The 14,791-nt window shown below is 44.4% G+C and overlaps 1 protein-coding gene across 1 annotated transcript in view; it reads right to left on the bottom strand.

Moving 5' to 3' along the window:
• The window catches only part of LOC311338437 (sodium- and chloride-dependent GABA transporter 2-like), a 32,026-nt gene extending 17,842 nt beyond the window's left edge, over positions 1–14,184 (bottom strand). The window contains exons 1-6 of the mRNA XM_084463710.1: positions 14,062–14,184; positions 9,256–9,443; positions 8,240–8,374; positions 7,679–7,819; positions 2,420–2,507; positions 1,707–1,839 (exon numbers count right to left, since the gene is read on the bottom strand). Of these exons, the coding sequence (XP_084319836.1) occupies positions 1,707–1,839; positions 2,420–2,507; positions 7,679–7,819; positions 8,240–8,374; positions 9,256–9,442 (684 nt within the window). The 5' untranslated portion in view covers position 9,443; positions 14,062–14,184. The remainder of the gene's footprint in view (positions 1–1,706; positions 1,840–2,419; positions 2,508–7,678; positions 7,820–8,239; positions 8,375–9,255; positions 9,444–14,061) is intronic.
• Between the last annotated feature and the right edge of the window lie 607 nt (positions 14,185–14,791).

Raw genomic sequence — 14,791 nt, 5'->3', positions numbered from 1 at the left:
ACTGGTCCTGAACAGACTCAGCACTGGTCCTGAACAGACTCTGTACTGGTCCTGAACAGACTCAGTACTGGTCCTGAACAGACTCAGTACTGGTCCTGAACAGACTCAGCACTGGTCCTGAACAGACTCAGTACTGGTCCTGAACAGACTCAGTACTGGTCCTGAACAGTACTGGTCCTGAACAGACTCAGTACTGGTCCTGAACAGACTCAGCACTGGTCCTGAACAGACTCAGTACTGGTCCTGAACAGACTCAGTACTGGTCCTGAACAGACTCAGTACTGGTCCTGACTCAGTACTGGTCCTGAACAGACTCAGCACTGGTCCTGAACAGACTCAGTACTGGTCCTGAACAGACTCAGTACTGGTCCTGAACAGTACTGGTCCTGAACAGACTCAGTACTGGTCCTGAACAGACTCAGCACTGGTCCTGAACAGACTCAGTACTGGTCCTGAACAGACTCAGCACTGGTCCTGAACAGACTCGGTACTGGTCCTGACTCAGTACTGGTCCTGAACAGACTCAGTACTGGTCCTGAACAGCCTCTGTACTGGTCCTGAACAGACTCAGTACTGGTCCTGAACAGACTCAGCACTGGTCCTGAACAGACTCTGTACTGGTCCTGAACAGACTCAGTACTGGTCCTGAACAGACTCAGCACTGGTCCTGAACAGACTCAGCACTGGTCCTGAACAGACTCTGTACTGGTCCTGAACAGACTCAGCACTGGTCCTGAACAGACTCTGTACTGGTCCTGAACAGCCTCTGTACTGGTCCTGAACAGACTCTGTACTGGTCCTGAACAGACTCTGTACTGGTCCTGAACAGACTCAGCACTGGTCCTGAACAGACTCTGTACTGGTCCTGAACAGCCTCTCCCAGTGGGTCATTGCCATCTGATATTTCCGGGCCTCTGATGTATTATAAATATATTATAAATGACAGAAACTCCTGTAATTCACCATGCCGGGTAATCCATTTACACGGGTTCAGTGGTACGTGGGAAATGAGTAAGAAAGAACACGAACACTAAGAAGGAAGACTAATGTGTGACTTTAAAGAGATTCAGCACGACTCGACAAACCGTGACGATGGCGGGAGGCGGCGACAGTGTGAAACATTGTCTACTCTTTAGTCTGAACCACGTTAGGTCTTAACCAATGCAGTGAGCTGTGGGTCAAGGGGTGTGAATAGGGCCGTCTGTAGGGCCGTCTGTAGGGCCGTCTGTAGGGCTGTCTGTAGGGCCGTCTGTAGGGCCGTCTGTAGGGCCGTCTGTAGGGCTGTAGACAACAGAGGGCCTAACCCTAACCCTTACCTGGAACAATAGAATAACTATGTAAAATAATAATTTATAACTATGTTATTTTTGTGAGAGAGAGAGAGAGAGAGAGAGAGAGAGAGAGAGAGAGAGAGAGAGAGAGAGAGAGAGAGAGAGAGAGAGAGAGAGAGAGAGAGAGAGAGAGAGAGAGAGAATAAATTATAACTGTAACTGTAATCCTTGGTCAAAACAATCATACTAAAAATAATTCATGAGGATGTTGCCGTTACCTCTAGTCTCTACTCTCTCTTAAGATTAAAAAGATATTGTATATTTATGGCTCATATTTATATTTATATATATTTATATTTATTTACTGCCAAGACCCCAGGTTAATTGTTGACATGGTCTGTGTGGAGGTGTAAACCGACCGTGGTTTAACCGTACCTTTCCTGTGGACTTGACGCCTTTCCAGATGCAGAAGTAGCACACGACCCAGGACAGGAGCAGACACAGGACCAGCTCCCAGCGCATGCTGCCCATCTCGTGGGGACTCCCGGTCACGTTCAGTACTCTCCTCCTACAGACCACACGGCAGGCGTACCTTAAAAACCACTTTGTGAGGAGTAGGGACGCCCATGCGTACCACACCAGAGCTAGTAATGCAGACTTGTACTTGCCTCAAGTTCAAAACAAACATTGGTAAGTGTACTCTCAGATATAGTGGTGTGGTGAACTGGAATAAATTACCTTTGGAAATTAAGAGCATAGACAACTATCATTGTTTCAGAAAAAAGGTAAAATCCTGGCTCATGGTGAATTTAAACCCCTGGTGACACCAACATGTCTTCCTCCATGTGGGTTGTGTCTGTTGGTGTTTGTCTGTGTATGCACCTTGCACTTTAATACAGAAGGTAAGGGTTAGGGAAGATTCTTTTATATTTTTAGCCTCTCATAGTAGTTTTATGATGTTTAATGTTTTGTTTCATGTGGATATATGTCCTGTCTTGTAACACCATGATGGAAATAAGTGCTTGCACTTTGTCATGTGTCATTTTTCTATCCCTTGGATATGTCTTTATTCCAAATAAAAATCAATCAATCAATCAAGTATCATGTTAAGTACCGTATGTTACACGCATGGCCTGGTTTATACTCACTCCCAGAATTCCTTGACTGGTGATGAGGCATTTTCTGGTGCACTCCAGTTCATGTGGCCATTCCCGTTATTAAATGGCACACAGGTATCTATGGGGACAAACACATACAAATACCACGTTATAATATACTGACTTTGGTTTAAAGTGAAACTCTAACACATCACTTTAAATTGCCATATAAGGACCGATGATGATATTAGTTCTTGCTTTTCTTATTTATTTTACACCTGCTGCCTTTACCATTGTTGTTCAGCACATTGGGGTTCAGAAATGGGATTGATAAATACAATAAATACTTGGTGTCTAGCACCCAAAGTGCAAGGCACCATTCTATTATTATTATTTTTACTAAAATGTACACATTGATCAACAGCCAAACATCCCAATCTATAACGTGGAACCAATCCAGTATCTAGCGCCATCAATGTGTCAAGTTTCTACAATTCAGAACTACTGAAGAACTAGTTGTCAAATGATGCAGCATCTCTTTGTCACTTTGCTACCGGCCCCATGGACCATGTTAGATCATCTGCAGAGCTGCTCTTCACATCTCCTCAAGACAAATGTCACATTCCAACCAATCCAACCCTAATTGATTCCAAATTTCTCAAGGAATCAAAGTGATCAAAAGAGTTCTTCAACAGAGGCTGTAACGTATTGTGCTTGAATGTCACACAGGAAATTTGCATTTGCCCAGTAAATCACGTAAAAACAGTAATCCTATTCCCACAAGACTGGGGCCCAAGCCTAGGACCCACCCAGAGGGTAAGGCCAGGAGGACAGCACTGGCCTCAAGGGGGCGCTATAGTACCGCTACTCCCTAGAATAGCAGAAGTTCCTTGCACAGTCCTATCTGCCCAGTGCACCCTGGACGTCGGTTCATCTGAAGGCGTTCACAGGAACAAGAAACAAGGTTTCTTGTTCCATTACGCGCCGTACCTTCCCCTGTATGTATCCTTCCTTGAACTTGTTTTTAAAACATCCTCCACATACTCTAGACATGTTTACCTGACTCCACATTGATCCGGGTCAGCCTGAAGCATTCACATCTGGAAATAGGCACCAATCAGACGGTCAAGGCTCCCGGTGCCTAAAGGTCGTATCTCAGGTTCCCTTTGACCCACACTCACACGCCTGGTGTCCGCTTCTATATTTATTATACTGTCCTTCTCAAGGCCCAAAGCTTTCCCTTTGGGACCGTTGACATGGCTAACGGGATGAGGCTATTGGGATTTGGATCTCCTCCCAGGCCAATTCACCAATTCCAACTAAACCAACTCAAGTTGATTCAACATTACGCAGATAATAAACGCTATCCAAATAGGACAGTTGCTCAAAAAACCAGAGAGCATGTCCAATGTCATGACACCTGATTTATTGGACTTGGCACCCTCTTTACAATTAGGTCCATATTAACCCAAGTTTCCATTACCTGCTGCTGTTTCATGGCTGTCAATATTTCTGAGAATAGGACACTCGACGGCAAGTGAAAAAGGTCCATGGGTCAATTCCCACCAGTTACCTCATATGTTCCAACAAACAGCTTGTCCATGTTTTCTGTTTCTTCTTACGTCATCGTCAGTGAATGTATTATGTGTGGATGTATTCTGCGACCGACAGTGAAGGTATTCTCTGATAGATAGCCTACTTCTACAACATAATTCCATCTCACCCGATTGGTACATGTTCTTGCCAAAAGTGACGGGAAAATTCTTGCCAAAAAGTGTAAAGTTCTTGCTAAAAGTTCAGTAGATCATGTGTCAAACCCAGCACTCTGCTAGTATTCCTTGATAGAGAGTTGGTTGCGTTTAGATAGTGTATATGGTGTCCTATGATCGATAGTGGATGTGGTATTCTACCATAGATAGACAACGTTTCTATGAAAGACAGTTGATGTCTCCTATGATATATTTAAGCAATAGATCACGACAGGCTGTGGAATGTTCTCATTATACCACAGTTAAGGGGCGTTGTCCGTCCCTCCTCTGACGGACTTCCTTAACTCCCTCCCTTAAACGGTTACGTAAGTATGGCGAAATGAAAGTCATAGACACCCTCAATTTTGAAAAAACAAGAAAATCGGAAAAGCATTTTTTTAACGAATACAAAAAAAGTGTACGGCGGTTGCTATGCAACACGCTGTAGCGTCCTTCAGAGAGAAGGCTAGAGACGGTAGCTCGGTTCGCCGGCAATTTAGCCTTCTATCGAGTTCACTCACCGTGTGCCTATTGCTTTACAACATTTCCACCCTCTCATCAATCAACATGTTTTTAGGCTTCAGTGAACTATGCTATTGCTTTTATATATAAATGAACAACATTTCAAGTTAGGCGTGGAGTGATACTGAACTCTTTAAACTGAACGGGCGTCATAGCTGTGTGTATACGCTCAATATACAACAGCTGGGAACCAATCAGATCGCTTGATTTAAGCCACCCGTTTTATAATGTGTAACTTATTTTCATCTCACCCTGTTGGTACGTGTCGGTCAATAGCTCAGTGAGAAGAGCACTGGCTCACATGGTCTGAGGAAACAGCTTGTCTATGGTCCACTACTACCAGCAGTGGAAACACTGTCCATTAGTCTATGGTCCACTACTTCCAGCAGTGGAAACACTTTCCTTGAACACACATGTTGTGTCTGGACCGGAGCTAACGTTGGGCAGTTGGCACTTGGCTGTAATGGGCAGGTCTACATTGAAGGGACTTCTAGCAGTCTGAGTTTGATAATTGTGTGAAGAAATCTCAGTGGATGGTTGATTCATTTCAGCAGTAGTGGGTCTGAACAGACTCAGGGCCCTCAGTGCCCACCGGAGCCTCTCCCTGGGGGGCCATCTGATATTCCCAGGCCTCGGACGTATTCAAATGTATAAATGACAGAAACTCCTGTAATTCACCATATCGGTAATCCATCTACACGGGTACAGTGGTACGTGGAAAACGAGTAAGAAAGAACAATAAGGTTACCTGGTAAAAACAAAAAATGACTTTGTTGAAAAATAATGAACAATAATAATTGAACAATCATTTTTCAAATGGTTCCCACTAGGGATGGGTCAGAATATTTGATTATTCGATTATTCGTTCCTGAGGGTCAAAGTCGATTTTTAACATTTGGACCGTTAACATTTTTTCCCATTCAAATAAACAAGAATTAACGGACGGAACTAACGTTGGTTCTGTAGCACTATCACAACACAAACACTGATCACTTTTAAAAGTTTTTTCTTTTTTGCGTTTAGGTTTTAAGTGATTTCTTGCCGATGATCCACGGCTGCCTTTGTGAATGTCGGCACACAATCGAATAATCGATTATTCGTTCATAACCACCCACTGATTATTCAACCATGAAAAATTGGAGTTATTCACATCCCTAGTTCCCACTTGGTGGGTGCTTGAACGGTTTTTGCTGCTTTGCAGCTTTGGTTACTATTATATTTGGTAGAAGCAGTAGCAGTAGCAGTCTTAGTATTATCTAGTTTAATTCACCATGTCTGAGAGTCCCTAACATGTGAACCCACTGTGTCCGATGGGAACACACTAACCTAACACACTAACCTAACACACTAACCTAACACACTAACCTAACACACTACCCTAACACACTAACCTAACACACTAACCTAACACACTACCCTAACACACTACCCTAACACACTAACCTAACACACTACCCTAACACACTACCCTAACACACTACCCTAACACACTAACCTAACACACTAACCTAACACACTACCCTAACACACTAACCTAACACACTAACCTAACACACTAACCTAACACACTAACCTAACACACTAACCTAACACACTACCCTAACACACTACCCTAACACACTAACCTAACACACTACCCTAACACACTAACCTAACACACTAACCTAACACACTACCCTAACACACTAACCTAACACACTAACCTAACACACTAACCTAACACACTAACCTAACACACTAACCTAACACACTACCCTAACACACTAACCTAACACACTACCCTAACACACTAACCTAACACACTACCCTAACACACTAACCTAACACACTAACCCAACACACTAACCTAACACACTAACCTAACCTAACACACTAACCTAACACACTAACCTAACCTAACACACTAACCTAACACACTACCCTAACACACTAACCTAACACACTAACCTAACACACTAACCTAACACACTACCCTAACACACTACCCTAACACACTAACCTAACACACTAACCTAACACACTACCCTAACACACTAACCTAACACACTAACCTAACACACTAACCTAACACACTACCCTAACACACTAACCTAACACACTAACCTAACACACTAACCTAACACACTAACCTAACCTAACACACTAACCTAACACACTACCCTAACACACTAACCTAACACACTACCCTAACACACTAACCTAACACACTAACCTAACACACTAACCTAACACACTAACCTAACACACTAACCTAACACACTAACCTAACACACTAACCTAACACACTACCCTAACACACTAACCTAACCTAACACACTAACCTAACACACTAACCTAACACACTAACCTAACACACTAACCTAACACACTAACCCAACACACTAACCTAACACACTACCCTAACACACTAACCTAACACACTAACCTAACACACTAACCTAACACACTACCCTAACACACTAACCTAACACACTACCCTAACACACTAACCTAACACACTACCCTAACACACTAACCCAACACACTAACCTAACACACTAACCTAACACACTACCCTAACACACTAACCTAACACACTACCCTAACACACTAACCTAACACACTAACCTAACACACTAACCTAACACACTAACCTAACACACTACCCTAACACACTACCCTAACACACTAACCTAACACACTACCCTAACACACTACCCTAACACACTAACCTAACACACTAACCTAACACACTAACCTAACACACTACCCTAACACACTAACCCAACACACTAACCTAACACACTACCCTAACACACTAACCTAACACACTACCCTAACACACTAACCTAACACACTACCCTAACACACTAACCTAACACACTAACCTAACACACTAACCTAACACACTAACCTAACACACTACCCTAACACACTACCCTAACACACTAACCTAACACACTACCCTAACACACTAACCTAACACACTACCCTAACACACTAACCTAACACACTAACCTAACACACTAACCTAACACACTAACCTAACACACTACCCTACCCGTGTTCCAGCTGTTACTGCAGGATGCCCAGGGGAGCTCCGCGCTGAAGGAGGAGAACAGGTAGAAGAAGGCCCAGGCCAGGATGATGATGTAGTACGTGCTGGAGTACAGGACCACCACCTGGCTGCCGTAGCCGATCCCTGTCCAGGAGAAACACCGGCGGGCATTAGGGGGGGGGGGGGGGCTGGGGTCAAAGGTCAGAGGGTCATGGCTTCTGGTTGACCCCGTCACTGCACGATAACACAAACACACTTTTGGGGGACGGTTGTGCACTTTGAACAGATCCATTGGGTTTGCCTGGTCCAGTGAGTGTAGCCCTGTGCACCTCACTCATCAATTCAACAATTGTGCATAGATGTTGCTCGTTTTACAGATATTGTTACAATAAAGTTAACTTTTACAACATTTGTTAGAATAAATTGTGGATAATGATTCATCATTAAAATATTAGACTGCATTAATTGATTTCTCTGCCTTTGATATGTTATTTTACATGACCTATTGTCTTACTGGTAGATATCACCGTGTGCCTGTATCCCTTATGGGTTCTGCGTGTTTACCTTCAAACAGAGGGCATATCTTCCTCCAGCAGGTGATGCTGCCCTGTGCGGTGTACTGGCCCAGGGTGGTCTCCAGCAGGAACAGAGGGATCCCGCACGCAAACAGAAAGACCACGTAGGGGATGAAGAAAACCCCTGAGGAGAGAGAGACCACGTAGGGGGTGAAGAACACCCCTGAGGAGAGAGAGACCACGTAGGGGGTGAAGAACACCCCCGAGGAGAGAGAGACCACGTAGGGGGTGAAGAACACCCCCGAGGAGAGAGAGACCACGTAGGGGGTGAAGAACACCCCCGAGGAGAGAGAGACCACGTAGGGGATGAAGAACACCCCAGAGGAGAGAGAGACCACGTAGGGGATGAAGAACACCCCAGAGGAGAGAGAGACCACGTAGGGGATGAAGAACACCCCCTACGTGGACGACCTCAGCGTTTCACCTCAAAGCTCTCACACCTCAAAATGTGACTGGAGGCAGCGGTCCTGAAGAATGTTCTACATTATTAATTGACTGTCACTGTCAATGGCAACACCTTTTTGACAGATTTATACGTTTTAATGATTGCTTTCCGCTGACATCACTTGTAAAGTGATGGAAATACACGAATGGCTGCTTTCATATTCTATGCTGAGTAAAATGGAATGAATAAAACATAGCACAAATAAGTTTTACCATACGTTGATATGTGAACATCAATGATTGTATAAATTACATTTTACATACATTTAGGGCATTTAGCAGACGCTTTTATCCAAAGCGACTTACAATAAGTACATTTGTCAGCAGAAAGAAAAACATATCACTGTGGGTACAGTAAGGGTGTTCATGTCACCTCATTTGACACAGTTCTAAATCACCTCATTTACTTTTGTATTATATATTTCCTCGGGCACCATTCTTCACCGTGAATGTTTTTACCTTTGATAGGTATTCTCTGCTTACTAACCACGTTACTGAAGCTCCTCATTTATTCATCGGGGCCCGGTCCAACTAAAACACACAGCTGTGTTCTCAGCTCACCTCCTCCGTTCTTGTAGCACAGGTAGGGGAACCGCCACACGTTCCCCAGGCCGATGATCTGCCCGGCCACGGCCAGCAGGAACTCCAGCTTGTTGGACCACTGGCCCCTGGGGGACGTTTGGACCACAGGGGCCAGCGTTTTCCCGGCCTGCTGGGCCTTCGTGTCGTAGTATGGGTCCATCAACATTCTGCACAACGGAGGGGAAAAGACAGCGGTTTAGTTTCAACACCCATGGCCGGTTTTACCACACATTCATCTCAATGCATAGATCTTCGGCGGATAACAGGACATTATTTATATGATTTAATACTCCCAGAAATAAATCATGGCCCATAAACAGCGCTGGTCATTTGAAGCGGATAATGCTTCCATTGGCCTAACCATAGGGCTGTTGGGCTGTTAATCCGATAAATGATCATCTGAAAAAACGATCCACCACAGAGATATAAAGACGCAAGCCCCCATACACAAGACAAAAAGGACACGAGAACAAATGCCCACCAAGGCTTGTGCCCACGATTAGCCAGAGAGAAGCACTTAGAGGCAGACAGAACGGATAAAGAAGGTAAAGAAGGATAAAACGGATGTGAAGTAAAGCTGAGTTGTGTCTCTAAGTATTATATAGTCTACAAAATATAAAGCAGGGATGCATTAAATGTATTAAATGTATCTCAAATGAATGTATCTTAAAATGGATATTTGAATGTGATTTATCTACGACGGCCGAGCAAAAGGGCTTCCTGCGCAACGATCACATCTGTGCAGAAAAACGATTATTGAAGTGCTTAGACGATTTCTTTGGTTGCATCAGGCAAGCTCACAAGAATCTGCTCAAGAGCTGATGTCTCAGGACAGTATGCACAGCGTCCAGGGCTTTAAAAACGAGATATGTAAATGACACATGCGTGAAAGTGTCTTGTTCTAAAGTTAGAGAATGTTCACACAAGGACGTGGTCAGATAGGTGATACAACAGGAGGTGGTGGGAGGGTGTAAGTATTGTGTGCTGCTGTGTTGTCTATCGTTCTATTTTGACCTTGGAATGAGGTATAATGACATTCTCTAGTCACTTGCTGTTCGGCATGGAGTTATTCTAAGTAAGAGGCACTTATTAGGCTGCGAAAAATGCACGGGTACAGACGAAGACAATATGATGACCTCGGTGACGTGACAGACTTCATCACGCAGCAGCTGAAGGGAAATGGAAACCTGCATGGCTACAGATGATGTACAGCAAACGCATGACACAAAAAGGAAGATGTGCGTTTGATTCTTGCAGCTCTTGGTCTGGACTCTTCAGTTGTGCGCTGCTCCAGGCCATTAAACCGCAGGATGTATTTTAGGACCTAATTATATCTGCCATGCATAGCATAGCAACCTAATTATGTGCCTCTTACTTAGAATAACTCCATGCCTAATAGCAAGTGACTAGAGAATGTCATTGTACCTCATTCCAAGGTTAAAATAGAACAATATTTCTCTACCTTGTCCATAGCCGTTAGACATGCGTCTAACCCCTGCTGCTACAATAGATAACACAGCACACAATACTTTTAGAATTGTTCATTCATGGCCACAACATAATTATCTCGTTCCCACAAATTATAGATTATTAAGTCGTGCAAACAGAAAAAAAAAAAAGTCCCCAGATGACACCAGAGGAGCTCCATAGTTCCCTGATCTCTTTTCCATTTTCGTTTATGTTTTGTAGTTTCTACAAATATGCAAGTTTAGATACCTCTCCTGATGCAATAAATGGCTTGAGATTTAGGTACCCTAACCCTAGTCTAAGTTAGCCATGTATTCTCGAAACAAATACAATTAGCCAGCTCTCTAAGAAATATATTTCAGAAAAAACATTTGCAAATAGGGTTTGTGGCGTCATGGCGTTAAGCCCTCCCTGTGACTCACCATCAAAGCTCTGGCAGTACTCTTGCATGATATTTTTCCCCATTGTGGTCAGATACTCTGTACAGCCTTTGCTGAAATGTCCAAAGATTAGACAAATTCTTTATATATCCATATATCTATAGCCTATGCCTTTAGGACTGTAAAAACTCATTTGTTTGGTTTGTCGGCGTGACAGAATCTCTTTCATCATCTCAATCATGTAAACAAGACGGAACTTGAGAAGTCACTGTTGACAATGAAGCTCTGCTCAGGATGGCTGCACCAACGGCTGTACAGCAACAGGTGTGAAATACAAGGAGTCATCATTTACCAGACCATAACCACACTCACACTCCATTATAACACACAGAGCGGCTTTGTTCTGCCTGGATTGTTCTATTGGGGTCGAACACATTGGTCCAATAAGCACGACCCGTGAAAATAACTTTTGAGAACTGGAGAAGCGCCAGGAGGGAGGCTGAGGTCGTGACCCCAACAGAGACCGGGGACACCAGATGGTAGCAGAGGACACGTCAGGGACGGAGAGCAACGGTCAGCCTTCAGATGTGCTGAACTGCAGGGTTAACATACGGTTATAAAACACATTTATACTGAAAGTCTGTCGCAATGCAAGGTGACGCTTCACGCAGGGCGCGTTCATGTCGATATCATAGCATAGGATGTCATAATGGCCAGCCCTACACATCGTCACTGAGCATTGAAACAGGTTCTGCAGTCACACCATTGGAGAGGACTCTGTGCCGGCTCCACCCGGCACCAGAGCTCACGCAGGTTGCCAGGTTGAGGATACTGAGCGAACAGGTGGAAGTCAAACCCAGCGCAACAATATATTTTGAGAAAACCCACAATTATCCTATTATGATAATGACAAGCTAGCAGTGCTAATGACTCACTTCTCTAGTCGTGGAGCTTTTTCTAACGACGTCAAGGCTCTGCAGGGCGAACAGAACCTAGTAGAGTTTCAGTTGATCGTTTCTTTGATTGCTTCCATGGCTACAGTACGCTGTGTTTCTGAGCAAATTAGTTTCATATGGCAAACCAAGGTACTAGGGGAATAGGGAATGTTAAAATACTGTCTGAAACAAAAACAAATTCAAAGAAGAACAGACTTTTTATAAAATGTTTTCTTAATGGCTGATGAAATATCATTCTATGATTAACTACAGTTAATTTGTTACATGTAGGGCTTGTACATTGCAAAGTCATATTGCAATGAACGCTGCCAGTTTGGAAGCAGGCGCGTTGGAATGTGAGTTATTGTGTTGGTAGTGTTGATAGTATTAGTTTTTTTGGTCATTCATTAAACTGCTGCAGCGTTTCTCATGCGAGACGTGGCTGAACGAAGCTGTCAACAGCCTCGGTTAAGGTATATTTAGTATATTACATCTTTGGGACTTCTCAAGATCCTTGAGTGTGTTATGTTGTTAAAAACACTCAATATAAAACCAGATGCAAGCATGGTGAGAATGTCACGTTGGTTATCCTCAAGTGTGCAATTCTGCATGTTTAGTACCACAAGGCACGAGCCACCCATCAACAGAGAGGACTCCCACAACAACAACTACAGCGGCTCCATGCTGCTGTTTTGCACTTTTATTTTGTAATTGTTGAATGGCAATGTTCTGTTTTGAGTCTGATTTGTTTGGATTCAGTGTTTTTTCTTCTACCTGGTCCCTCTACAGCTCCTTTAACCTGTACCTGGTCCCTCTACGGCTCCTTTAACCTGTACCTGGTCCCTCTACGGCTCCTTTAACCTGTACCTGGTCCCTCTACGGCTCCTTTAACCTGTACCTGGTCCCTCTACAGCTCCTTTAACCTGTACCTGGTCCCTCTACGGCTCCTTTAACCTGTACCTGGTCCCTCTACAGCTCCTTTAACCTGTACCTGGTCCCTCTACGGCTCCTTTAACCTGTACCTGGTCCCTCTACAGCTCCTTTAACCTGTACCTGGTCCCTCTACGGCTCCTTTAACCTGTACCTGGTCCCTCTACGGCTCCTTTAACCTGTACCTGGTCCCTCTACGGCTCCTTTAACCTGTACCTGGTCCCTCTACGGCTCCTTTAACCTGTACCTGGTCCCTCTACGGCTCCTTTAACCTGTACCTGGTCCCTCTACGGCTCCTTTAACCTGTACCTGGTCCCTCTACGGCTCCTTTAACCTGTACCTGGTCCCTCTACGGCTCCTTTAACCTGTACCTGGTCCCTCTACGGCTCCTTTAACCTGTACCTGGTCCCTCTACGGCTCCTTTAACCTGTACCTGGTCCCTCTACAGCTCCTTTAACCTGTACCTGGTCCCTCTACGGCTCCTTTAACCTGTACCTGGTCCCTCTACGGCTCCGTTAACCTGTACCTGGTCCCTCTACATCTCCGTTAACTTTTACCTGACCGTAGGCTCTGCTGTGCAGCCCGGATAACGCAGTGAGTGAAGGTGTTCACATTCACGTTCTGTTAACTCAAGGTATGCATTTTCCGTCTACGTTTGTCTATTATTTCAATAAATCTCCTGAATTTACACAGAGGAGCTGCATTTTCAGAATTCGCTAAAAAAAAATCCCCCCAAAAAATTAGGAGAATACATAATATTACCGAGGAGACGGCATTATTTTATGAATCACTTCACGTTATCGTTTCAATGAAATGCGTGTATTTAGTTCCGCCCATACAGCGACAAAGAATTGCCCGGACAAAGATCCCCACAGAGCGGTCCCTCGTTCCCGGGTGAGCCGGTAACCTTTAGCCTACTTTCCCCCAGCGGCGCTGCGGTGACCACAGACGCCTCGTCTCAACAGATAAACAACCGCCCGCCATCCGAACCGGAGCGCGAATAACAACCCTATCCGTATACACTGCCGACGAGCTGTATGGAGAGATGTCGAGGAAGTGGTAATGAAGAATACCTGACGGTCCTCGTCGCCGAACGAACTCTGGCGGGTCTCCCAGTGGACTCGTCCCCTTCAGAGGTCTTCTAGAGCAGGGCACTGTCCACGGACCGGCCCATGTGGAGACTGGATGGTAACAACTTGTTACAAGTGTAATGAGCGAACGGAGAGCACTCTGTGCGCGTGTGATGAGGGGCGCGGGGCGGAGCCTGTTAGCGGGGTGGGGGGGTGGGGGTGCTTTTTGTAGAGCATGTGCTCTAACTTTCCTTTTTATCATACCAAAAGTGAAGTGTTACTACTACCACTGCTACTACTACCACTACTACTGCTACCACTACTGCTACTACCGCTAATAATAACAATAATATTAAAGCAATAATAATAATAACATGTTTTGTGTTCAAATAATTTAATAGGCTAATTGCTGGGAATTTAACATTTGTATAAGAGCTACATGTGCTAAAATGACCATGATATGTCATCATTTTCCAAATGCTCCATGAGCAGAGCAGAGCCGAGCTGAGCTGAAGCGCAGACAGCTGAGAGCCAAGAAGGACTTAAGACACATTCAGCCACATGAGACCACGAATACATGGCAGACATTAGCTGTTCAACACAGGGTAGGACTGGTGGTTGCTTGGTAAACGCTGATGAGGAAGTCTGGCAGAGCTGAGGTTCAAGTTAAGGAAAAAATAAATCAGCTTGTCGAAAATTTCTCAACTTATAGGCCTAAGTTAAAATTTCTATT

Source organism: Micromesistius poutassou (genome assembly GCF_964030765.1).
Source record: "Micromesistius poutassou genome assembly, chromosome: 2".
Taxonomy (NCBI): Eukaryota; Metazoa; Chordata; class Actinopteri; order Gadiformes; family Gadidae; genus Micromesistius; species Micromesistius poutassou.
The sequence above is the reverse complement of the archived record's forward strand: the minus strand, read 5'-3'. Positions and strand labels throughout refer to the sequence as shown.